General features: G+C 36.7%; 1 protein-coding gene across 8 annotated transcripts in view; it reads left to right on the top strand.

Moving 5' to 3' along the window:
* Positions 1-5,083: 5,083 nt before the first annotated feature.
* Positions 5,084-25,376, top strand: part of LOC113047887 (pleckstrin homology domain-containing family A member 5) — a 133,602-nt gene continuing 113,309 nt past the window's right edge. For 7 of the 8 annotated variants that reach the window (XM_026209251.1, XM_026209250.1, XM_026209249.1 and 4 more), the window contains exons 1-3: positions 5,085-5,248; positions 5,355-5,431; positions 5,992-6,049. In XM_026209251.1, the coding sequence (XP_026065036.1) occupies positions 5,157-5,248; positions 5,355-5,431; positions 5,992-6,049 (227 nt within the window). In that variant the 5' untranslated portion in view covers positions 5,085-5,156. Of the gene's footprint in view, positions 5,249-5,354; positions 5,432-5,991; positions 6,050-25,376 lie in introns of all 8 variants that reach the window. The other variant, XR_003276361.1, reaches the window with a different exon arrangement.

Raw genomic sequence — 25,376 nt, 5'->3', positions numbered from 1 at the left:
TATGGATATGAATCTGAAAAAAATGATATGAATGTGTATTTAAAAACATTGTATGGATATGAATCTGAAAAAAATGATATGAATGTGTATTTAAAAACATTGTATGGATATGAATCTGAAAAAAATGATATGAATGTGTATTTAAAAACATTGTATGGATGTGAATCTGAAAAAAATTATATGAATGTGTATTTAAAAACATTTTATGGATGTGAATCTGAAAAAAAAATGATATGAATGTGTATTTAAAAACATTGTATGGATGTGAATCTGAAAAAAATGATATGAATGTGTATTTAAAAACATTTTATGGATTTGAATCTGAAAGAAAAATGATATGAATGTGAATTTAAAAACATTTTATGGACGTGAATCTGAAAAAAAACATATGAATGTGAATCTCAAAACATTTTATGGACGTGAATCTGAAAAAAAAACATATGAATGTGAATCTCAAAACATTTTATGGACGTGAATCTGAAAAAAAAAATTATATGAATGTGAATTTAAAAACATTTTATGGACATGAATCTGAAAAAAAAAACCATATGAATGTAAATTTAAAAACGTTTTATGGACATGAATCTGAAAAAAAAAACATTATATGAATGTGAATAAAAAAATATTTTATGGACATGAATCTGAAAAAATAATTATATAAATGTTTAATTAATAACATTATATGGACATGAATCTGAAAAATACATTTTGGACGTGAATCTGAAATTTTATTTCAGCTAGTTCTCAAGGAAATATTTCTCATTTTAATTCAGTTTAATTTAGTGTTCATTTTGTAAGCCTTTTTAAATTTAGTCTTAGTATTAGTCTTAGTCTTTTAACTTAGTCTTAGATTTTATCTAATTTTATCTCATATCTCAAAACATAACCGTGTCCTGTTTTTTTTAGTCAAGTTTTAGTCAACTAAATGACTGAGCTCGTTAGTCTAGTTTTAGTCAATGAAAACAATCAGTTTTTCATCATGCTGTATAATGGTTTAACTGATACAAAATTATTTTTGTTCAAAATTATAATCACAATTATTGAGAAATGCATTTTTACATTTCAGATATTGCACTTTTTTTAGAATGTGGACTCATACACATGGTTTATTTTACCCCATATTATATAAATAAATATCAAAGACTTATGCAATCTCTGTGTCTATATAATGAAAATAGGTAAAACAAACAAAAATATTATAACAATGAAACTCCTAATAGTAATTCTTATAATTCAAAATTGCAATAATGTATTAAAACAACAGCAGTTGAATAAGTGCATTCATTCAGCAACCACAATCGCAAACTTCTTTCATTTAAGCTCGACATCTCACACGGAGATCGCTAAACTTCAGCTACTTGTTTGCCGTGTTTTCAGATCCTCCTCGGCGCTCTGATTTGGGGATTTGAAATCTTGATATCTGGCAGCAGTCCGCAATAATAATTTGTCTGCTTTTTGATTTAAATTAAAATATAAGTTTTAATTTTTTAAAGTACATTTTATTCTCATCTTTTATCGTCAACAATATGTTGATATAGTCACAGTTATCATTTATTGACCTTAATGACGTCTCGTCATCATCTCGTTTTAGTCATGGGAAAAAAAACTTGTCAACTAACATTTTTCGTCATAGTTTTCATTAATGAAATTAACATTAAAACAGATATAAAAATGAAAAAATTATAGACATTTAAAAAAGAGAAACTACTAAAAATGACAAAAACTAAATTTCTAACATTAAATTAATGCTAAGCTAAAATGAAAAAGACATGGATCTTAAAAATATTTTATGGACGTGAATCTGAAAAATATGGGGGGGGGGGAGTACAATTAGAAAATTGGGGGGGGTACAATTAGAAAAATTCTAATTGTATTGAAAAAGTAGAATGACTTATTCTACAGAAAAGTACTTTGATATAATTAATTTATTTGGTATTGCATAATAAACTTTTATTTTAACTGAAATAACTCAAATTAAAACTGAAATAAAAATAAATAGAAAATTATACAGACATGTTTACAAAAATGGACTAAACCAAACTAATTAACTAAAACATTAACAAAAATTTATATGAAAATGGAAAATATAAAAAATTTAATTTGTACAACTTTACAGCAGCAACAGCAATACAAATATTGTGTCTTATTGCATGTTTTCATGAAAATCGAATCAGTAATTTGTGCATTAAGTACCAAATAACATGCTTTTCATCAAATAACTTCATTATACAATTTTTTTTTGTTTTTATCTAAATAAATGGTGTAGGATTTAATTTGAAACAGTTTTCACCTATAAATTGCTAGTAAATTTCCTATAAAAAAAGGAACAGCAAGCCACGCACTAAATTAAATGTGAAATTTGGAAGCAGAAACACTGAAATATTATTTCTTCAGATCATAAAGCATCAGAGCAATCGCAATAGTCATGCTTACCTCTGCAAACATCTAGTTATTTGGGATAAAAACTATTGCAGGGCATTAGAACCAACTTATACAGGATGTGGGGACACATATAAGGACATGGTTATAAGTGGACGTGGACTGAAAACTAAGCGGATGCAGCATCTCTCTCTCTCATACACATAATTAGTCACGGCTCAGCAGGTTTAAGGTGGGAAGTCAGGATCCTCCGCTGTCACCGAGCTTGAAGTGTATTCCTGAGTGAGGTTCTGCAAACCCACCGGCCCGTCAAAACTGCTCAAGATCGTCATCAAACTTCCACATCTTCTGCTGCTCTTCTTTCCCACAGTTATTAAATGGGCGATGGCTTCTCATAATGAATATTGATGAGGCATTCTTTCGACTGAAACCTGTCTGAGATAAGTCACATATCAGTTTAGCTCTTCAGAAGGCTGCTAAACCCAAATTTACTCCTGATATTCACTTTTACTAATGCACCTGCACTATACATCAGTCGCGAGTGATGCATTCAATAAATATTGATATTGTGCATAGAGATTAGAATAAACTCTGTCCATAATTATTGAAATTTGGTGCATGGCTTGTTCGACACTTACACTAGATATAACTGTTATATTCAATTGCGTAATAATTAGTAATCAAACTTGACAAAAATACAACAAATAGCAATTAGGAACATTTTATCAATGACACAAATAGCCTTGAAATGTGTCTTAATGTATAATAAAAAATAGAGTCTTTTCATTAATTATATATATATATATATATATATATATATATATATATATATATATACATGTTTTTTTCATAATTTAGGGGATCAATTAAAATATTAAAGTTTTTTTTTTTTTACTGAAATAACTCAAATTAAAACTGAAATAAAAATAAATAAAAAATTTACAAAAGTGGACTAAACCAAACTAAATTACTAAAACACTAACAAAAATTTATTTGAAAATGGAAAATATAAAAAAATGAAATAGACTCCAAAAAAGCACACAAATATTAATATAACTATAGTTATAACTCCATAATACTAAAATTACACACGATCATAGATAGTGATCTGAACAAACCCCAGAAGGCTTTAAAAATGAAAGGTGTGCTATTATTTTTCAAAAAAGATTATATTTATGATTTCCATGACAAAATGTGTAAAAAAATACAAATCTAGACAGTATATGTATATATAGAAAACCACTTATTTAAAATAAATGAATTAAATAATTGGCAAAATTTCATAGGCAACCTGTGAAATAAGTTAGTAGTGGTTACCAAAAATGATCAAATGTTGAATATTTTATGTGTAAAATAATCTAAGCAAACTGTGCACCAGGCTTAGTCTTGTAGACACCAGCACTAATCTGTTTTAAGCCCCTCTGGTCAGACTGGATTACTAATTGGGTGGATTTAAAGCTGCTTTAGAGACGAGGGCAGTGCCAGAAGGTCCTTCAGCGTCCAGAGTTCAGATCAGGATCAGACCCTCGGATGAGACGAGAACTTCCCGCTAAACATCATCATCATCATCATCATCATCATCATCATCTGAAGACTGACCTGAAGGAAACACTCTCGATTGGTAAGAACATCTGTAATACAGTTTTGTGTGTAACACAGTTAGCACTGCATGAGTTCAGCACATTATTCAGACCTGTGAAAGTGTGAACGTGCGAAATGTGCAGTAAATAATTAATATTTTTCATCTTTTAAAGTTAGTTTATGCCAAAGGCTGAATAAAATGTTAAACATATGAAGGTATTTCCCAGTAATGATGTCTGAAAGTGAATATTATTTAGTTTTCCCCCATGAAATCCATCCATTGTGCTGTTATGTCTATATTTATTTTCCATTTATATAGTCATTGTTATGATGTTACAAAAAAACTATAGGCTAAGTGTAAGTTCTCAAAATGTACATATCTTCACATTTTATTTTACATGATAAAGCAACATTAAATGTTTAAATTAAATTTGATACTGGACAATTTTTAATAATTATTTTCACTTTAATTATATTCCTTCTGTTTCTGATTATCACAAATGGTCTGATTTATTGACTGAAATTTTGGTAAAATATTTTGGGGAAGAAACTGAGTTTTTACTGTAGCACTTGTATGGGATTATAATCCCATACACTTTTAAGATTTATTTTAACACTGAAAGACAATCATTTATTAAGAAAACACAGATAAGAGTTTCGATTTTGTTGTTAAACTTCATTAAGTCAGCTAATCTTCACACTAATCGATAATCGAGAAATTGCGTTCACATTTGCGTTAGTGAAGTATAAATAATAAAATAATAAAAGTTGGCCTAGTACATAAACGATTTTATTCACTACAATGCAATGTTTATATTAGCAATGATCAGACAAAAAGCTAGTTAACTTTATTTTAGTATTTAATATTTATATAAAAAATCTCAGAATATGCTTTGAGAACTTGTATTTTTTACATTTTTATAAACGCCCCTTAAACTTTATTTTTTAACAATAAACTCAATGTTTACTATATTCAGGCGAAACAAAACACAAATAAAGCTGACTAACATGAATAAGAATGGAATTTAAATACTAAATAAATAAATCGCGTCAGCGCGTCACGTCATTGGTCCGCGCGTACGCCCCGCCCCCCAGAGGCTCTTTCGCCGCGCCTTGGACACCGTTGCTAAGGAATCCCGAGTACGCGCGAGTGGGTCGGACGCGCGCAGCTCGAGCGCCGCTCTCAGTGCTCAGACATGGCGGCGGTCCTCAACCCGGAGTGGCTGTCTTGCCTGCCTTCTTTATGGAGTTACGGCGTGACCCGGGACGGACGCGTCTTCTTTATCAAGTAAATATCCGCGGGATGGAAAGTTGGGGCTCGGTTAGACTCGAATGCCTCTCGTCGGTTGTTTTTCACCTTCTCTCTCTCTCCCCCTTTTTTTCTCACCCAACAGTGAAGAAGGGAAGAGCACAACCTGGCTGCATCCAGTCACGGGAGAAGCCGTCATTACAGGGCACAGAAAAACTCCAGGTAAGAGGCTTTTAGCGGCTTTTCCGTTGGGGAAAAATCACCGCATGAGGAGAAATGCAATCAGTGCAGCTGTGGCAAGACGCGACGCGCGCATTGTCAGTGCGTTTGCGTTGCGTTTGCGTTGCGTTTGCGTAGCATGCATGCAGCACACCTGCACGCGCAGCGTTTCACAACCCGTTCACATATCAACGGGGCTGCATGGTCATTTTTGGCTTTTGATTGACAGCTGTCATTGCTATTTTTTACTCGTTGGATCGTTTGGGAACAGCTTGCATGCTTTGAATTCCTCAAAAACACTTAAAACTTCCACAGTCATTGAATGCCTAAAATCCAGTCTGAGTTTGGCTATAAAACCATTAGCCATTTCCTGTCACCCTTAAGAGACCAAACAAGCTGAATGGTCCACAATTACATGTTGATCTGCAGTACAGAGATGCGAGCAGTGCTTGTGGGCATTGAACAGCACTGCAGATCATGGGCACGATGAGAGATGTGCAGCCAGTCACTCTAGAAGATGCTTTTTGCATGCAAAACTCATTGTCCTTGTGTCTTCTTTTCAGATTTACCCACCGGATGGGAAGAAGGATACACGTTTGAAGGAGCCCGTTGCTTTATCAAGTGAGTTGGAGGATATTTGGCTCTCTCCTGCTTGTTTGACAGCAGCAGTGGCGGCAGTGATTTCAGATCGCCGCCCCCTCACACACACACACACACACACACACACTCTTACACTCATGCCATAGTGTTTCCAGAAATGCTTCCGCTCGCGCACTGAAGGCACACACGAGTCGTTAGAGCTCTTTCCCTCCCCCCGTTTACAAAAAAAAGTAATTACCGTGAGGCTGACGGAGGGCTTGACAAGCCCGTGTGATTCAATGCTCTGTTGGCTGAACAGGCTCAACTTGTTGCTTTCCACCGAGTGAATCATGTTAACCCTTGTTTGTACAGCTCTAGTCTAGTTTAAAACAAATCTGTTGCACCGTTCGTGTGGTTTCCATCCGCTTCGCAGGACTTGCTTTGTTTGATTGGGTGTGGAGAAGAGCCGATCGATTATTTTCAGACTATTTTTAAGCAGTGAATGTGTTAAAAATGAACCAGGCTGATTATTGGGATTTTATTTGCCCATTTTGAAAGTATTCACATTAGTAGTTTAAATATGATCAGATTAATACTTTCCGTTTGTGCCAGTTACAAGTTTTTAGTGTTTTTTTTGTGGCCAGATTAATACCTCAACTTGTTCCAATTTTCAAAATCTTTTGTGGTTTTTTAATAAATAGAACGAGAAATAAGTGTTATGCATCTTATTTGGCCACGAATTTACCTCAATAATTAGTATATTATCAGATTAATACCTTCTACTTGTGGTTTTTGAGTAGTGTTTATGTTCTTGTGTTTGCGGCCATATTGTTTTAATACGCAGACATGCATTAATGTGCATTAACATTGGTTGTTGTCTATTGGTTGCTTTGATTTAGATGTTGCACATTACAAAAATTGCTTTATTTTGTATGTCATTGGTGTCTTACCATGGCCAAACAATAATATTAGAGTAGTATCTTGCGTTATCGGTATCATGCATATTTTATCAGTTGTGGGATCATTTGTTTGTATTGTACAGTAATGTAGAAGCATGAATGGGCAGTTTTTTAACCTACTTCTAAAAGCTTTGTTTTGAATTTTAGAAATTCCTTCCACGAAGCTTTGTTCCTCACTCGTTGTGTCGTCCTTTTATGACTTAAGTCAGTCTGTAGTCAGCAGACGTAGAGCTGTTAGAAAACAAATGTTGATATTTTGAAAACTCCATTTAGAAATGGTTTAAATGGAGAAAAAATTAAGTGGATTCTGCTTTAAACTCAGTTTAACTGCCTCTTATGTTCTTTATGTGTATAATGCATGGTGTGTGCTTTGTAGTATTTGTTCCAAACCCATTCCAGAGCTGAACTTTGAGGCTAATTTGACACAGGGATTTGAGCTAAAACTCACGAGATACATCTCATCACGTCAGGATTGACAACTTGACCCTTTCTAGACGTCTGAGGGCTTGTGGATGCTGCATCACTGACACACCAACAAATGATGATCTCTGATGATCATACTGCAGTCTTAACACCGGACCGATTCACCAACTGCTCGAATGCATCTCTTTGTCATCGTCTCTGTGGATTATTGTTTGCGTACAGACTCCCTGGAATCCTTTACTGCTGCGCTGATGAATCCTGGAGGCCCAGTACTGAGACTGTTTTCACTTTCAATGTTCTGTTGGATCGTCATACTGATCTAAGATCTGCAATATGAAGAAACTCGGACAGGATGTGGTCGTAGTGACCAGTGGGGAACCTGCTCATGTTACCGCAGCAGCAGATGGTGGCCGTCCAGAGATTAAGAGTGATACGGGGTCGTTCATTATACTGGCACAGAGACACAGGGGGTCGTGAAGGAGCGACGCTTGGAGCAGCAAGTGGCTTGTGATATTTGATCCATTAGCTCAAGTCTGTCAGAATTCATTAAAAAAGCACTGCAGCGTGTGAGGATGCTTTTTCTGTGTCACCCAGGAATAGCACGGCTAGCCAGAGGACGCTCAGATGCTGGATTTGCTGTGGCCGCCATACAGAGCATTTGCAACGCTTTCCAAAACCAAAAGAGAACAACAGTGAGCGTGCACATTTTTCCTTTTTTTTTTAATGCCTCACAAGATCTTAAATTGTTTTTTTTTTTTTTTTTTTAGAAATCTATCTTTATGAAAAGCAACACAGACAAGCTTCATTTCCCAGAAGCATCGACCATCAATAGTAAGCCTAAGGTATTAGAATCAATTGGCTCTCTAAAAATCCTTAAACTGTATAATATTTAATTCTAAGGAAAAATGCAATCTATTTAGGTTTGTGAATATAAAAAAAGGGTTTTATACACACCTATTGTTGGATTCTGCACCTGGAATTTGAATTATTAATTCTCCAGAATGGCTTCTACCGAACGTTTTTTGCACTATCACTAAATATCAGTTTCTCTTTGGACACAGTGAATGGGATATTATCTTCTGAAGCTCTACCAACGAACTCTTTGAAAAGGAAGATGATTAATAATTGAGATGAAGCAGATGACCTGCGGTCTACATCTGGAGCGGCGTATGAAGCAGAGGTTTCGCTGCGATTGAAAGGCCGCTCTTTCTTCTGCTTTTGCTTGTAGCGTAGCTGTTGCAGCGTCTTGGGAATGCTGCAAAATGAACAGCTAGTGAAGACCCTCATGTTGGTCATCAGTTTCCACCTACTGACTAACAGGCAGCAGATTGGGCAACCCAACAAGAGGCGGAGGTTGAGCTCCCTCCCTGTATCTCGCTCATGCTTTTGGAAATTAAAGGGGGAATATTGCAAAGGTCACTTATTCAACTGTGGCGTGCTCTTTTCATATGTGCTGGTTTGTGTTTGTGTGTGTGCATCTGTTTGTGTTGTGTGGATGGGTCAGAGCAGCACTGGTTTAATCAGTGACGTGAGTTTGAGGCGGTACTGTCTGTTTTTTATTTTCAACAATGGCAGGCGAAAAATATCTTTTTATTCTTTTTAACATCCCTCTAGGGATTGGAATTACTTGACCTTTCCACACACAAGTTTAGAATCTTCAGAACATTTTTAGAACGTACAACATTCCATTTCCATGGCGATGCATCAAGCATGTCACATGACACTTCGCCGTCACAGTTGGGTTCAATTTCTCCATAGGGAATTAAATTTTTAACGACAACTTACAAACTGTTAAAGGCAGAACAGCTGTGAGCTACAAGGTTGTTAATTAATGGTGTATGTGTTTGTTGAAACAATTAACCCGCATTGTATCAACTTTTAAATAATTGTCTTTAACAGTTGCATTCCTGGAGGAAAAACTAAATTTCTCATGATTCTGCAAAATAATCTCCACCAATCAGAGAAATGAAAAAACAACAGATTGTGCCAAAAGAATCACCATTATTGTGGTTTTTAATTGGTTTAATCGATTCAATCAAACCTCTTAAATAGTTATGTCAGTATGCATATTTTGAAATAAAATAAAAATATTTCTTGCTATTTATTTTTCACATTTTCTTTATCTTTTATATATTTTTAGATAGAAGTTCTCTCTCTTTAAAGCCATTATTTTATTTTTTTTCCAAATTCTCAAATTCATATATAGTATTTTTTTTGTTTGTTTGTTTTTTTTTTGCTTCAAATCAAAGTTTTGAAATTGTGTAGTGCACCTTGTAGCTGGTTGGACTAGTCTGTGGCTTGTAACTCTTTAATTATGATAAAAAAAAAAATCCATATTTATAAATAATTGGAAAAAATACTCTTGAAACCAATGGCACTGAAAAAGTGGACAGGCATTCTAAACCAGCCTAATTATACAAGGCTTCTGTAAGATTTACTAGTTAAATAGTCATTAAGCAACAAGACTAACTATAACTGCAGTAAACTGTAGTCTTTGGTGGGTGTGATGTGAAAAATGAACAAAAGGAAGGCATGGACCGTATCCAATCAAAACATCCCACAGTCCGCTGCAGGTGTTTCCACCTCGGTAGGGATGCTGTTGAAAGAAACGTGTCTAATGGTCCTCACATGATTAGCCGTGTGTGTGTGTGTGTGTCAGTGTCACTCGCCGTCGAGTGTTTCCTAGTTTCCAGAGCAGCAGTAACATGAGATGCGCTGGTTTTAGGACAGTTAAGTGGGTCGATGGATGGGTGGAGTTGGGTCCACAGTGATGAAAAGCTTCCTATGACTGTCGAATCATGTGGGGCCCGTTTCCCTCTCTCTCTTGCTCTCGCTCTCATTCACTCGTTCTGAGAGCCATGGGGCAAGTAGAAATGGTGTGAAAAGGTAACTGACTCTTGGCCCTTTGATTGTTTTGACCCAGGCTTTGCCAGACGCTGACAGCTCAGTTCAGTGCTCAAGTGATTCCAGTCCAAAATAACACAATTTGGCTCTGACTGCATATAAACACTTTTTCGACTGCTCTAATTGGATAAAATAACTCCTTTTGGACTGAAATGGTTCTGCTGCTCATATCAAAATCAGCTCGCATTTCCACTGACTTTGAGAGATATTGCCATGTTTATTTTTTTTTTCTTGGTTTGCAACCAGTTTACAAAATTGGCCATTGCAGAGCCATTTTTCCCCTTGTCCAGCAATGTCTTTTATTCTTTGGAAAGAGGTGACACTTTGAAATTAAAGATCTTGGCTGAAAGATTATACTTTATTTACTTTGACTCAGCAATTATATATATATATATATATATATATATATATATATATATATATATATATATATATAATACATATATATAATACATACACACACACACAAACACAAATATAGAAGTAGATATGTCTAACTTCAATTATTGTGACTCTGAAATGAGATTTAGACTTTTTTTTGTTTTATTAATTTCTATGGATCAGAATGAAACATCTTTTGATGCAGTTCTCTCTAAATGTAAGAAGCACACTCACAAGCTTTCTGATTGGGCACCAGAACCATCCATCCTTCAGGTGATCAGAGAACAACTATTTAGAAAAGTTTTGGTAAAGACCTTACAAGAACCCAATGTCCAATTCATCATTCCTCCCAGGTTTGTCAGAAAACCCTTGGGTTGTAGCATTTAGCTCTGTGACAGCACCAGCCCAGATGCCAGTGGGATGGGTTACTCAGCTGTTAGACACTTAATATCGGCTTCGGTTGATTTGTATGAGTGGGCTGCTAAATGAATGGGTAGATGGCAGCTTGGAAGATGATGCAGTGCTCATTAAGTCACAGTTAGCGGCCGGACGCTCTCCGCAGCTTTGGATTTTGCTGACGCAGAGCCATGAATCATATCTCAAATGGGGTCAGGATAGAGGGTTAAACGGATGGATCAACGCTCCTCTGACTTGGGCGACCAAGCGTGGCTTTCTAGGTCAGCCCACCGGCTGTGCAGCACAATTGGGCAACTCGTTCTTTGAGATTTTAACAAGTTGCTAGCGGTGATTGTTCGCTCATGATACTCATTAGACTACAAGAACACGTCTCAGGTCTTGTGCTCAGTGTGCACACTGTGCCTCTGGTGCCTGGCTTTCTTTGTTGTTTCTTTGTTGTTTTCCTGCAGCACAACCGGTTTTATCCTGCCCTCCTGCTCAGTGCGTCCTGCGGTGTGATTCAGTAGCACTGTCCGCCCTTACTTCTCCTGACGGACACGCCAATTGATTCAGTTATTTGTCATTTTGACGACACTTAACATTGGGCAATTCATAACTGCATAAGTGTTTTGTCCTTAGGACAAGATGCTACAGGCAAAAACATTGGTCAGTTTTGGAGACTTGCTGTCTTTTAGACTAGTGTAAAGAAAACACAAAAAATACACATTTAAGTGCTTTTCTTTGCACTTTAGCGGTTTGCATTTGTAGATTTTTGTAATTGTCTGATATGTATTGAACATTTTATTGCTAATAATAGGGTGAAAATTCAGTTTTTTCCCCCCCTGGCTGTTGAAAGTGTTTTCCTATTGATGAAATTATAAAAAAAAAAGAGATATCCAAAATCCCTTCCGGAAAAACCTTTTATATGTCAACAAAATGAAACAAGAATTTTGAAACTGGCTTTTTCTGGAAGTGTGTGAAAATTAGTGCAGTTTTAGATTACATTTGTATAACATTTTTCTGAAATGTTATGTTTAATAAAATGAGGGTTAATGTATTAACTAGTGGTATATATTTGGCATTTTTCAAATATCGTCATCACCCGATTCTGTTTGGCCGATGTGTTCGAGACGGGCGCATGTGCACACAGTGCTCTCTCTTCATTGTTTGCTGTCGCAGTTAAACAAAGGAGCTATACAATAAAGTTTTATAATCATTGCTTTTATATTATTTAGCAAACATTGATACTTTCTCCTTTTTTTGCATCTGCAAACTTACCCAAACGTACTGGCCAATGCCAATATTTTAATTATGACAAAATATCAGCATAAGCGATATATCTATTGGCCATTAGTCTGTGCTCCAAAGCATTCAAGATTAATGACAGTTTAAATAGGCAGTTTCGTTTTCAGGTCTATGCTTAAAAAGAAGAAGAAGAAGAAAAAAAAAAAGATAGAACTCCACTATTACACAAATACAATTTAGTACCATAAAATCCCCTAAATACAAAATAAAATAAAAGATTATCAAACTAAAACGTAGTACATTCATTTAATTGTAGAAAATTTCATTTTCGACAGCCTATAACCTGAAATGTTTTAATAGAGCGTCCTCGCTGCCACTCCTCAAACATGTTCATATCGTTCCTGATGTCTTTGGACTCTACACCACTGAGCAAATAAACATCAAACAGCTGCTGCTTTTATACCAATGCATGAATGAGGAGTTTTGTATGTCAGTGCCTTGCCACAAAATACAAAGGTTGTGTTTATTTTAACTCTGTTTTTGCCAGCGGTTCTTTTGGAAATTCTTCCTGCACTTCTGACATAGATTTTTATTTGCGTTTGTGTTTTAGTTGCACGTTTCTATACAGGTGTGCAATTGATTTGTAGGATATAATTGAAGATTTGAGATGGTAGTGGCATGCAGTAACTGAGTTATCAATTATTGAGGTCGCCTGCAAAGTTCGATATTTTCAGTTAAAAAGGGAGACTCAATTTTCAAACTTTTGAGACATGCTGCTTCTTTGAGTCTTTCTGTTGCATGCTAATAAAGTAGCGCTTGTGTATGAAACGCCCTTCAACAATTCTTTTCTAAACAATCACTGTCGTGCTTCAGGTCGCCTGCTGCGATCAATGTCCCCGTGATTATGCAGAATCTGCAGGTTTATTAGCGAGGTGTTGTGGGGAAATTAAAGGCCAGTATTTTTCTGGAGTCTGGTGGTGTTTCTTCGTGGCGTGAGACTTATTTCCTAGTGATTTTGCAGAAAGAAAGGCTTAATAAACTGCTGGGTGTTGGGAACTACTTATTTTATAGTATGTCCAATGAGAAGTTGTTTTGTGCTGTTGATGTCATAGAATGTCTCTTACATGAGGAGTTTAATAGTTTTATGCAATAAAAGGTTATAGTTATTAAACTTCTTTTTTGTTTGGTTAAATATCTCTTATCAGGCTTGTTGAAGTGACAGCTTAACTATATATGGCCTCCAAGTGTTTTAGACTTTTGACTGATATTAATCAATCTTTGGTCATTTCATATTCACTAATTTTAGCCAGTTTAATCTGATTAATATGGCACCTAATTTTAGTCAACAAAAATAGTATTTAGTTGATGAAAAGGAGCAAAATTACAAGAAATATTCAAACGTAAATTTTCGTATTTATGAAAATATTGGTAACACTTAAAGCTTTTATGCATAATGCATTATAAAGGTTTTCATAATCTAGGCTGTAATGCATTGTTTATATATTTTTGTAAGTAATTGTAATTAAAGTTAAAATGCATTATAATATGTGATGTTTGTTTGTCATGTGTTTTAATCCATAATACTTTCTAAAGGCGTAACAATGAATAGATAAGTATTATAACTGTGGTTACAATAATAAGTATTTATTATTGACTATTATTATTACAAGTATTTTATTGAAATAATAAAGTGCATTATAAGGTGCATTACAAGGCATTAAAAATACTTTAGTAATGCATTATATTTAAGGGCTTTAAGTCAAGTGTGTTACCAATTCTCTTTGGCAGTATCACAGTCTTTCAGTAACGTCCTGTAGTATGTGCAGTCGTATTATTAGCGGTTTCTGACCGTCCTCCGTTCGTCTGCTTGTATGTTAGCAGCTGTAATCAGTGCAGAGGATCTGAAATGATGGAGGGCTGCAGCGTTTGGGTTTTGCAAGTCCCAGTACTTTTTACAAGTCTCTTCACATCTTCAGCAAACCGGCCTGTCATGACATTCCCATTTTGTTGTTTTTGCGCCATGATAAGAGCACGTTCGCAGATGCCGCCTGTTGAGATGTGCTGTCTGATGGCTGTTATCAGATCCGTGAGGAAAGACCGAGGACAAAATGGAACAGCTACCGTGATATTGAATGATTTCAAGGTGCTTTTGATTTTGTTTGTATAAATGTGAAGTCTAGAATTAAAACTAAAGCATGTTTAGTAGTTGTTAATTTTTTTTATTGCCTACATTAACACAAAATTGGTCAATTTCTTCGTACCATCAAAGAGTGGTATGTTTTTGCATCGTAACATCTGTAGCATCTTAATCTCGCTGGAGCACACATACACCAATTTATTGTTGTGCTTTCCAAACAAAATTAGAATCATTGCTTTTGTCTGGAGCAGTGCATCTCTCTGTATTCCCTGTACTAATGTATTTATGTCCTCTGGCGTTTTATTATACATTTGTAAACGGGCTTCTGGAAGCAGTAGAAGATAGCGTGCAAGGACATCCAATGACATAATTTAGTTGCTTAGCGGTTTTTCAACAACCGCTTTATTTTCAGTAACAAGCATGATTTACTACCCGCCTGGTGAGCATTCAGAGGTAATTCACATGCCTGTTTCTCTTTAAGGTAATAACCAGTTTCTAACAGGGAGGTGTGGAAAGGTCAACCTGAACCAGTAGCGACATCATTAATCTAAATGACTCCACAAAAGTATATTAATTTGCGACTGATACTTTTAATTTTCATTCAGAGCCTAAACCAAACAAATGTATCGCATTAATCCTCATCACGGTCGGATCAGCGAGCGTCTCTCGTGAATTGTCGAACATTTCACAGATTGAACCAGACAATGGGGGGCGGCCGACCTTGGGTTGACCTCATTGGATGCCACAGCCTCCTTCGGTCCACCAGTCCCACGGCTCTATCGCTGGGACGTGCAGAACATTTCACTCTATTCGGCTTAGACTCCATTCTGGGAGAGATAAGAATGCGATGGAAAGGTGCATGAAAGGGCTGAGAGACACAGTATCAAGTCGAGCCACAGTGAAACATTCTTCATGGTGACTTGTTGTGTCAGACTGGTATAGATGTTGCTTTTCTTTGCGGACTGTCCTCATAGCAATGCTTTTATTGCAGGATTTTGCTAATATGGTGTTTATTGGGATAGTTCACCCAAATATTTTAATTGTCATAGTTTGCACTCCAACATGCCGCTCTCGATTCATTTTTTTTTTTCTTTTGTAGAACACAAAAGGTGTTTGAATACATATGACACATTAGGCTGGTTTGACATCAATGGAGATCAATCACAAGAACTGACTTTTGATGTCAAGCATGTCATAGGAATCGTGTGACTCTGGAGCTATTTTATGACTTTGAAAAAGTTGAAATATGGTGCCTATGTGCTTCATTTATAATACTTTTAATTTGCTTTTATTATGATTTTTGGAGCTCAGCATAAATCCTTATTCACTTTTGTTGTGTGTAAAAGAATAACTAGTGCATTCTGCAAAATATATCCTTTTGCCTTTTACAAAAGATGAAACATTTTACAGGTTTGGAGTGACATGAGTTTAATAGTTTAATAGTCAGGGGCTAACTTGATTTACTGTTACATCAATATTTATTTTTGTATTTTTTATTTTATGGATTAAGGCACAACAAGGAGGATATGAAGGCATGGGTCAGAGTGAGAAAGTTTTCTTTGTTGCTACTGAGATCTTTAATTTTGTTGAATTTGTAGATCAGTTTTTACACGTTGCAAACCTAAAGGTAAAAAATTTTTGTGAAGCAGTTTAAATTATGTAAAATTCTGATTTTTGTTACCAAGATAATGTTATCTTGGTTTTGATGAACATTGCAAAAAGTACCAAAAGTCTTAACACCATCACTTGGAAAATATATATAGAAATTATCTTTGGTTTTTAGTGTGGCCCGTGTAATTGTTTGGAGGTCAAGTAAAAAAAAAACAAAAAAACTAGTGCTTGTCTCTTGTGTGAGACCATAAATGTGTATTTTTGAATTGGGTAACGTAAAACGATCCTCTTCAAAACAGCTGTCTCACTTGGGTTGTGGTCTGGTGTAATTTACCCCCACTCCCAAGATAAGTTGGCTGCCCTCTGATCCAATGGAAGATGGGGTGGATGCCAAAAGAATCAGAGCAATGCGTTTCCTTTTCCTGATGTGTAGTGCTCTCACGATAACGGATGTCATATTTCCAAACAATCTATATATTCACGTTGCATGTATTTTCAGCTCTTTTTCTCTCATGCACCCATTGAAATGGCTGCCAGCTGGCGCTTTGAAAAGGATGAAAATTAAATTTGTACCCCGTTTTACAATGAACACTAAAGCATAGTTTTGGACGCCACCCAATCTTCTAGTAGAAACTAATACGTACGATCAGAGGATATTAACCGCGGCTGTGGTATCAGGAAACATTGATCCAGGAGAGCCAATGGACAGCCAAATGGAAACTTAATTCTAGTTCCACCCACAAATCAAGTCTTACTCCATGTTTGAAGACATTAGCATTCAGCAAATGCAAACACTATTTACCAAAGAATCTGGTTTATCTGCAGCTGAAATTGACTTTCTCCTTCTTGAAATGCCCGGCCAGTTCACTGACCTGAGCTTTCACGTCTCATATTGGATGGCCTCCTGGTTTCCACAGGGATCTGAGGATCAACTGTAATTAAGTACAACCTCTCTGTTGTATTAGATATAAATGATGTTTATTGCTAGAGAGTGGAAATGCAGCCAGATTGCTGAAGCACCTTGCCATTCTTTCCCATCTATTACCATTATGTGAGTCAGAACAAGCTGCATAAATTGCAGAATAATGGACTGTTGTGTCAAGCTGATGATGCAATCAGATGAGAAGTTTTAATCTGCCTTATAAGCGATTCTGCATGGAGAGTCTTGCAAACGTTACACCTTTCTCTGTTCCTTTTATGAGTGTTCGTTCTTGTAAACCCTTGAGTGAACCTGTTTGACGAGTGAACGGGTACCGTCTCGTTTAATCGACGACAAAGAATGGGATGAAACCCATGACCACGGCAAATCGAAAACCAGTTCCAGGATCATGACCTCACAGCGGAGTCATGCACTTTAATATCAAGCACTTCCTCCTAGCTACAGTTTTCCAAATAGTTCCTGCTACTAGTAATTCCCACCACTTCCTGTTTGGCACTCCATTCCCAATGGACTTAATAAGAGAGAAGCCAACTGAGGCATATTTGTGGTCTTCTGCACATGAAGACCGTGTATACAAGAGGATGCATTAGTGGTGATGCAGCTATCCATGTGGGACTCCGGAAGGCATTCTTTCAGCTCCAACATGGAGGACTAGATTTCATCCAATCAGCTGGCTTGCTCTAGAGAATTCATTTGTTTATGTTTGCCAGTGCTGAAGAACAGGCAAAGGGTAGATGGGTAATGGAATATCTTGCTAGGACTTGATGATCAGGAGATGTTGGCAGATTTATGGGTTCATAATCCCAATGTTGGCTACAATTATTTTTATTTTTTTTGCTTTGTATGGGGATTTTCTAAAAAGAGTGTATCTGCTTCCACCCAAACCCAGAATTTTGTAGGATTGTCCTCTTTTGCAACTAAAAAGCCTGAGTGTGACCACTGTCACTGCGTGTGCCATTTTGAATCCATAATGCTTGGAAATGTTGCTAATCCAACAATAAAAATGACCCCCAGCTCATCCAATAAATCTGACCTTTTGCATATTGAGAAACATGCAATCTTTTAACTTCTACTCAACATACTCATTGTTAACTGAAGTAAACGGTAACCTCTTTTGATTGGAATCTGGGAGTGTTTTCCCAGGACTGGGACGTCCCACTGTAACACCGCCTGTGGCCAACCTGCCGTTAATCTCTCGTAGTAGATAATCTGAAGCTTAATCCCGTTTTTGCAGTATGCAGATTTACTTACCCCCAGCCCTGATCGACACCGAGGTTGCAGAGCTTTCACATGCGCAGGAATGGTGTAGACAAGACCCCGACGCTAATATGAAGCAGATGTGCTGGTAAGGTGGTGTGGAGGCATGATGTTTTAATTGCATTGAGGTTTAGTAGATTACCGTGAGCTTTGCACGAATGAGTAGTGCATTTGCGGCCATCTCCTTAAATCGTTATTGGTTGTCGATTGCCTCACTTATTCAAAATAGTCTAAACTTGGTAGCTTGGTCTGTTTCCGATAGCTCAAATTCTTGATACTAATGAACTTTTCATGGCGAGTTGCTGCTCCTTTAAACTGGAGTAATGAGATTTGCTGAATTACTGTCTTAATTACGAGTAGAATGGAAAATTGGAGAGAAGAGGTTTATAATGATGTGATATACAGCTTTTTCATGAATCTAAGTCTGTCTTTCCAAGCCCTCTTTCCCATTTACCCTCAATATTTTTTTTTCTACTTGATTTAATTGGAATTCAGGCTACACAAATTACTGTCAGGTTATGGTTGAACGACAATTAGATATCTCTGAAGGGCACAAGAAGCTTCAAGGTCATGCTTACACTTGATAGAGCTCGTTTTAGGGTTGCTTGGTGATTGCCAAGATGCTCGGCGTGATTCCTAGGATTTTGCTTGGGCATTGCATCCCTAAACTAATCTCTGTTGCAAATACATTGTTTAAAGTACAATTTGTCATATAAACAGTCTTTTAGTAAGTGTACAGTAAAGGCTGGAATACACTTCATGATTTATGGACTGATTTTCTCCCGATTTACTGTCTGGAGAAGTTGACGCTAATTGTTAAAAGTCAGATCCAGTCTGGAGATTTGAGTTGATAGATTTCATAAAAATTGTGTCGTGTCGACTATAATTCCATCCAGTCAGAGGATATCAAAAATGTTTGATATTTTGCACCAATTTTAGAACACATTTTTTATTGAACACTTGTTTTAATGTGTCATGTGTCTCCTATAAAACGTGTGGCGCACCGACTTTTTATCCTCCCAAATTCAACATCTTTTTTTTTTCTCTGTGTAGATCTGGAGAACAGTAATGCAGGGAACTCTGTATAACAGTGAGCCATTCCCTTGATTATTTACACAGCTATTTGTGAAACCTAAACTACTTTTTAAGTTAAGTTTGCTCTGATTTATGCCTAGAAGTCCTAGATGTGCTGTGCATCACCATGTGAAGTTTTCTGATAAATAATGTTCAATACTGTCGCACATACTCACCTGTAGGCCCTCCAGAGGTCTGTCAGATCTTCCTGACTCTTGAATTACCCTGAAACTTCCACTCACAGCCACAATCCCAATGTTCATCAAGAGGATGTCTAATTTTCCCCATGGCACCATGCAATGACCTCTCCTCCAGCGGAGAACATCATTAAAGCACGTGTATGGAACCCCAGTAATGATTCCAGCTTAAATATTTCACCATGTGCACTCTGCTGGTTTATTAAAGCACATCAGATCTGCACCCAGCGCCATCTCGCCTCGTCTGCCCAGTGCTGTACTGCATATTAAGCTTTGCCAAGCAAGACCAGTTCCATCATGACCACACTGTGCCATAAATCCAAAGGGGTCACAGTCTGGATTAGCATGTTTCTCTTTTGCATTAATGGCCAAATAAGGGGAAGAGGGGAAGCTGGTGGATGCAACCTTTTTGTGTTAATGTGGTCTTAATCTCTCAGGGTTTTCTATCCCACACCATGCGATTACTATATACTTATTTTAAAGAGCTGTAGAATAAATGCACAAGCAGATTTGCAGGCCTAGCATATGTGACGGTGGTTTACAGGCAATGTGCATGGTGGCTCAAGGATCTCATTAGCCTGACTACGTCAGACTTCCTACTTCCGCTCAATTTCATTTCGCTTCTGTACTCAGTCTGATACAGCGTCAGAGCTTTCTGTTTGCCACCGGTCTGGAAACAGCCGGGCCAATCAACGAACAGAGGGCGGGCTGAGAGCCGTGACGTAGATGCTAAGCGCCGAGTTTTACATTGTAGGTTAGAGAAATCGAAAACCGAAACGACCGCGGAAATGGGAAACGAGACACGGGATGCAATTCGCTCTGTTATGGAGAACATTAAACTATTTTTCAAACGGCAAAAGTCGTTTACAGCCATGTTCACTCCGGTATTTCGCTCGCATCATCATGTGTTAACAACAGGTTTACAGTGGAAGTTCAATCATAGATTTGAGTTCGATGCATGATGTCTGTGCTTCGATGCGGCTGTACAGGCGCATAACATACGTCATAACTAAACGTATCTGATTGGCTACGGGTAACCAATGATTTTAAACTTCAGACAAGCGCCCCCTAGTGAGAGAGAAAACACTTCTCTATTATGCCATTCCAGACTCTGTCTACGAAGCAAAGTGAAGTAGCAGAGTCTGGTATTACCAGGCTAGGATCTCATTAGACTTTAAATGAAATGTCAGTATCTGCGGTAACCCTAACTTCCCGGAGCTCTGAATAAACCATGCACTTGTAACTAGAGGATAGTTTTCTCAACTATCTGCTTATGAAGAAATATTGAAATCTCGGGCTACATCACACGTTCTGGCGGCTCAATATACTGTACAACGCGACATGCATTCGCATCAAATGTTAACTCAGTCACACAAGTACATTATTTGCATTTGCTTTTACACCTTGCTGCTTAAATGTTTCATTCAAACATTTCATTCTGACATGCGTTTTTTCTGAACATGTACACCTGAAGCGTACACACACTAAAAAGCCTGTCAAGCAGCTCCTAAATGTCTGCCATTCTTATTTGTTACCTTGTAAGGTGTTGTTTTTAAAATGGGTAAATTAGTTTGGGTCTACTGATCAGATTCACACAGGAAGAAGTCTGGATACATCTTAGTCAGTTCCTTTTTTCCTTCGAGGCCTTGCCCTATTAATAATTCACCTGCCGGTTTTTATAGTCATCCTGCATAGTTAAATGCCTCTTACAGACATTAAACCTTGGATGTTGCTTTTAAAAGTGGGGTGGTGCTTAGTCAGAAAAGGCTGTAGGAATTTGTAAAATGGTTCTTCAGTAACAGGTGTCTACAGCTGTAATGTGGCTGGTGTGCGGTTGCTGTACTTAAGTATTGACTCGTCTCTGAGTGGCAGGGTCAAAAGCATGAGGTCTCTTTTTCTCGGGTGTAGTGAATCACTTATAGTGAAGCCTTGAGGAAAAGACATCTCGATGTTACTCCAGAATAAATGATTACTGTTATTACGGTTATAATACATAAGATTACCATGAATATCTGTAGATATAGAGATAAGTGACTCTATAAGGGTGAGTCTTTGAGTCATTTATTCAATAGTTTTGTTCAAAAACACTGATTAGTTCGGGAATGTTACAAGTGATTGTCATTTGAGTGAATCACTGAATTATCTTTTTTTCATCAGCACTGATTCATTCCTTTATTTCCTTTGGCTTAGTGGTAGAGCATTGCGTTAGGAGCACAAACGTTTGTGGGTTCGATTCCCGGGAAGAACACATACTGATAAAAAAAAAAAAAAAAAAGGGTGTATACTGAATGCACTGTAAGTTGCTTTGGATAAAAACGTCTGCTTAATGCATATATGTAAATGTAATTCATTCAAAATCAGATCAAGTTACTAAATCCTGAAGTAAGTCAAGTGAATGAACCAATTCAACCAATTCGTTCAACACCACCATTAATTCAGGAAAGAAACAAGTGATCCTTCATAAGTGAATCATTGAATGATTAATTCAGCTCATTTGTTCATTCAAAATCAAATTAAGTGCATGTACCTATGAGTGAATTATTGAATCATTCATTAAACCAGTTTGTTCAACACCACAGAATCATTCAGGAATCAAGTGTGTTTACGAGTGAGTCATTGATTCATTCATTCAACTGATTTGTTCAAACGATTCATTTAGGAACCCGTAAGTTTACTGTATGTATTTGAATAAATCATTGAATCAGTCTCTGAACTGATTTGTTTTATCAACAGTGATTCATTTAGGAATTAATTTGACTAGTTAAATCCTCTCTAAATGTCTTCAAGTGACTGCAGTTGAATTCTAAACAGCATGCTGCATTTTTAAATACAGGAATATTCAATCATCGCAGCACTTTGTCTATTGAATGTGTGCATGTCTAGATAAATGTGCATCATGTTGTTCGACAGCAGATCTTGCGGTTCCTCCAGACGATCCTCTGCTAATGTGCAGCTCATCCCAGGACTGCCTTGTGCTAATGAGGTTACCTAACACGCTAAACCCATTTGGTGTGAGGTGATAAAAGCGGATAGAAAAAAGAATGAGCAGAGCACAGGAGCCAATGGACAACCTGGGGTTGGTTCGGGGCCAGAAATCCTCCCGCTGGACAGTTTTTCACACAGCTGAGCCCTGTTTGTGGCGGTAGGCCCAGTCTGTTAGCAGAATCAAGCCTGTGTCGTCGTTAAATGCACGGTCAAATTTAACAGCGCTTCACTTGTAAAATGCTATTGGGGCTACTTAATGCATTTATATTCAACACTGTTTTAATTGTTTAATTGACAGCTAGCCACTTAGACACGCATTAAGCTAGGAAATGCCAGTGTCAAACAGTTGCAATATATTTGATCACGGAGATGGGATTTATTGCTTGACAAATAAACATAGTGTATCTTTTTTGCTGCTGACGTGAACTAGTTTGTATCCACTGATGAAGTAAATCGAACGTTCAATGTAAATAAATATGCATGCTTGACTGCTGGAAATGAGATCTGCTTGAGGAACTATGCAAACTAAGGAAAAGTTAATTACGTTTCACCAAAGCAGCGGTTATAAAAAGTCTGTGGAAATGGTCCCCGTTAGATGATTTTTCCTGAAATGAGTCGAAAAGACATCAGCGTTCGCAGTGACAAAAATAATTGTGATGTCTCAGGCACAAATGGAGCAGAGATAATTTTAGCGCTAAGCAGCGTCACCTGACCAATGTGACTCTGGGGAGCTTATTACAGTGAAAGCGTAACACTTTACAGATGATTGTCAGAAATACAAATAACAGAACAGAGCTGCAAGCTTAAACCTTCCAGAGCCGTTGCCAGCGGATTGCATCTGATGTTATGCTTTTTATGAAACATACTACTGTACTGTTCACTCACAATACTGAAGTTTCCAGTAAAACAGCACAATTCCCAACATAACCCTTAATATCTCAGCATAATCAAATATGCCTTTGTACAGTGCTTTTTTTTTAAAGTAACAAAAAAGTTTTCACATTTTCTTTTGGTACTGATGTTATTAATATAATTATTTGCTGACAATGGTATTGGTGTTGAGAATCTAATAATAATAATAATAATAATTATTATTATTATTATTATTATTATTATTATTATTTTTTTTTTTATATTTAACTCTTCCTTGTAGTTGAATTTCTATTATTATTATTATTGTTATTATTGTTATTATTATTAGCCTATATTTTAATGTATTTGTTTTTCTTATGTTGATTTTTCTTTATTTAAATTTAAATTTAAATACTATTTATTTCAGTATTTGATGTATCTTTTTGTTGTAGATATTGTATAATAATAATAATAATGATGATGATGATTATATTGTTTAGGATTATTATTACTAAATTTTATTTAAATTTTTTTTTTTTTTTTTACAACACACTTATTCTTTTGACATCTGATTACTAACGGACTCCGACCCACCAGTTTCCTTTCCCATTTTTCCCATTTTCTCCTTTCCTCCCACACACGGTCTGCTGCTCGGCTCCTCAGTCGCGGCCCGAACACATGAGGTTGTATGTTTTGGCCCAGATTGTTCCAGTCATGTACGTTGCTCGAGTGTCGCAGCTGGGAGCCATAAAGCACAAGCAGCTCAGTGAATACAATGGGCAGTTACGAACCAATAACGTCTCGCTTCAGAGACGTCTTTGATTTCCAGATCACCACAGCTAGATTGCTGAAATTCCTCCTCTAATCTGCTGTAACTAGATAAAGGCCAGCATTGATCTTTCGGACTGATTTGTTTCTTGAAGGGCTTCGTTCTAATGATCTCATCAATGCACTCTTTTATTGCGTCTGGTGCTGGAGTGTGTAGATTTCGGATGCATTTCCCCTCCAGGGTTTCTGTAGAAGTTGTGATGACGTCTTTAATGAGGGTGTGCTCGTGCATGTGGGTGAAGTTTTAAGTGTGTAGCTTTGTGCTGTTACAACCAGAGGCAAGAACAACACAGATCCCCAGATTAAAAGCCTTTTAGATGAATCTGCATGTCGGATGATTTTAAATTTATTAATCAACCTGTTGTCGGACCAGTTATTCACGGGCCACTGGTGTCTCAAGCGCTCAACTTGCTTGTGGTGTGGCCTAGCAGTTAAAGTTAACCCTGTTTATATCATGCATCAACCTTTCTGGTGCACAATTTATCCATGCATGCACATAAAAAACCGTCTGTGGCGAATCAGATGTTTCAAGTACTCATTAGGCTTCTCATTCGGTGAAGGCGACTAGTTCTAACAAGCAAGTTGTAATTAGATTGAACCACAGTTTTAATGTGTTTGTCTTCTGCTCACAGTTGTACATGATATTAAATGCTAAAGAAACATGTTTTAGGTTTGCTAGGTTTAGCTCGTTTGCAGCGCTGCACAATTTGCAATTTGGCCCCAGATTTTGTGATTTAAATGTGTAAATAATAATAATTGTGAAATACGTGTGTGTGTGTATTGTATAATTATTATTATTATTATTGTAACAAATAAAAATATTAGTTACAAAAAGTGGAAAACCAAACTATAAATCACGTTTACTATGAAATGTGATTGATTTTTTTTTTTTTGCAGTGCTAATATATGGTGTGACCCAAACATATTTTACTTTTTACAGTACAACATTTGACTTGTATTTTTGTTTTACTGGAAAATTTAGATTTAGATGCATCTATATCTAGCCTTTTATAAAACACAATTCTTAGCTTGATTGTGATTCCAGTATCGAGGGAAATAACCACAGTCCGATCTATTAATCATCATTCAGCGTTTTCAACCCTCTCTGTTATCCCGTCTCATGCTCGTCTTTGTGTGCTAATCAGCCTGTAATAGTTCAGCAGGCAGTGACATGTTCAGG

The sequence above is a fragment of the Carassius auratus genome, chromosome 29 (assembly GCF_003368295.1).
Source record: "Carassius auratus strain Wakin chromosome 29, ASM336829v1, whole genome shotgun sequence".
In the NCBI taxonomy this organism is placed as follows: domain Eukaryota; kingdom Metazoa; phylum Chordata; class Actinopteri; order Cypriniformes; family Cyprinidae; genus Carassius; species Carassius auratus.
This window is presented reverse-complemented; position numbering and strand designations above follow the sequence as displayed.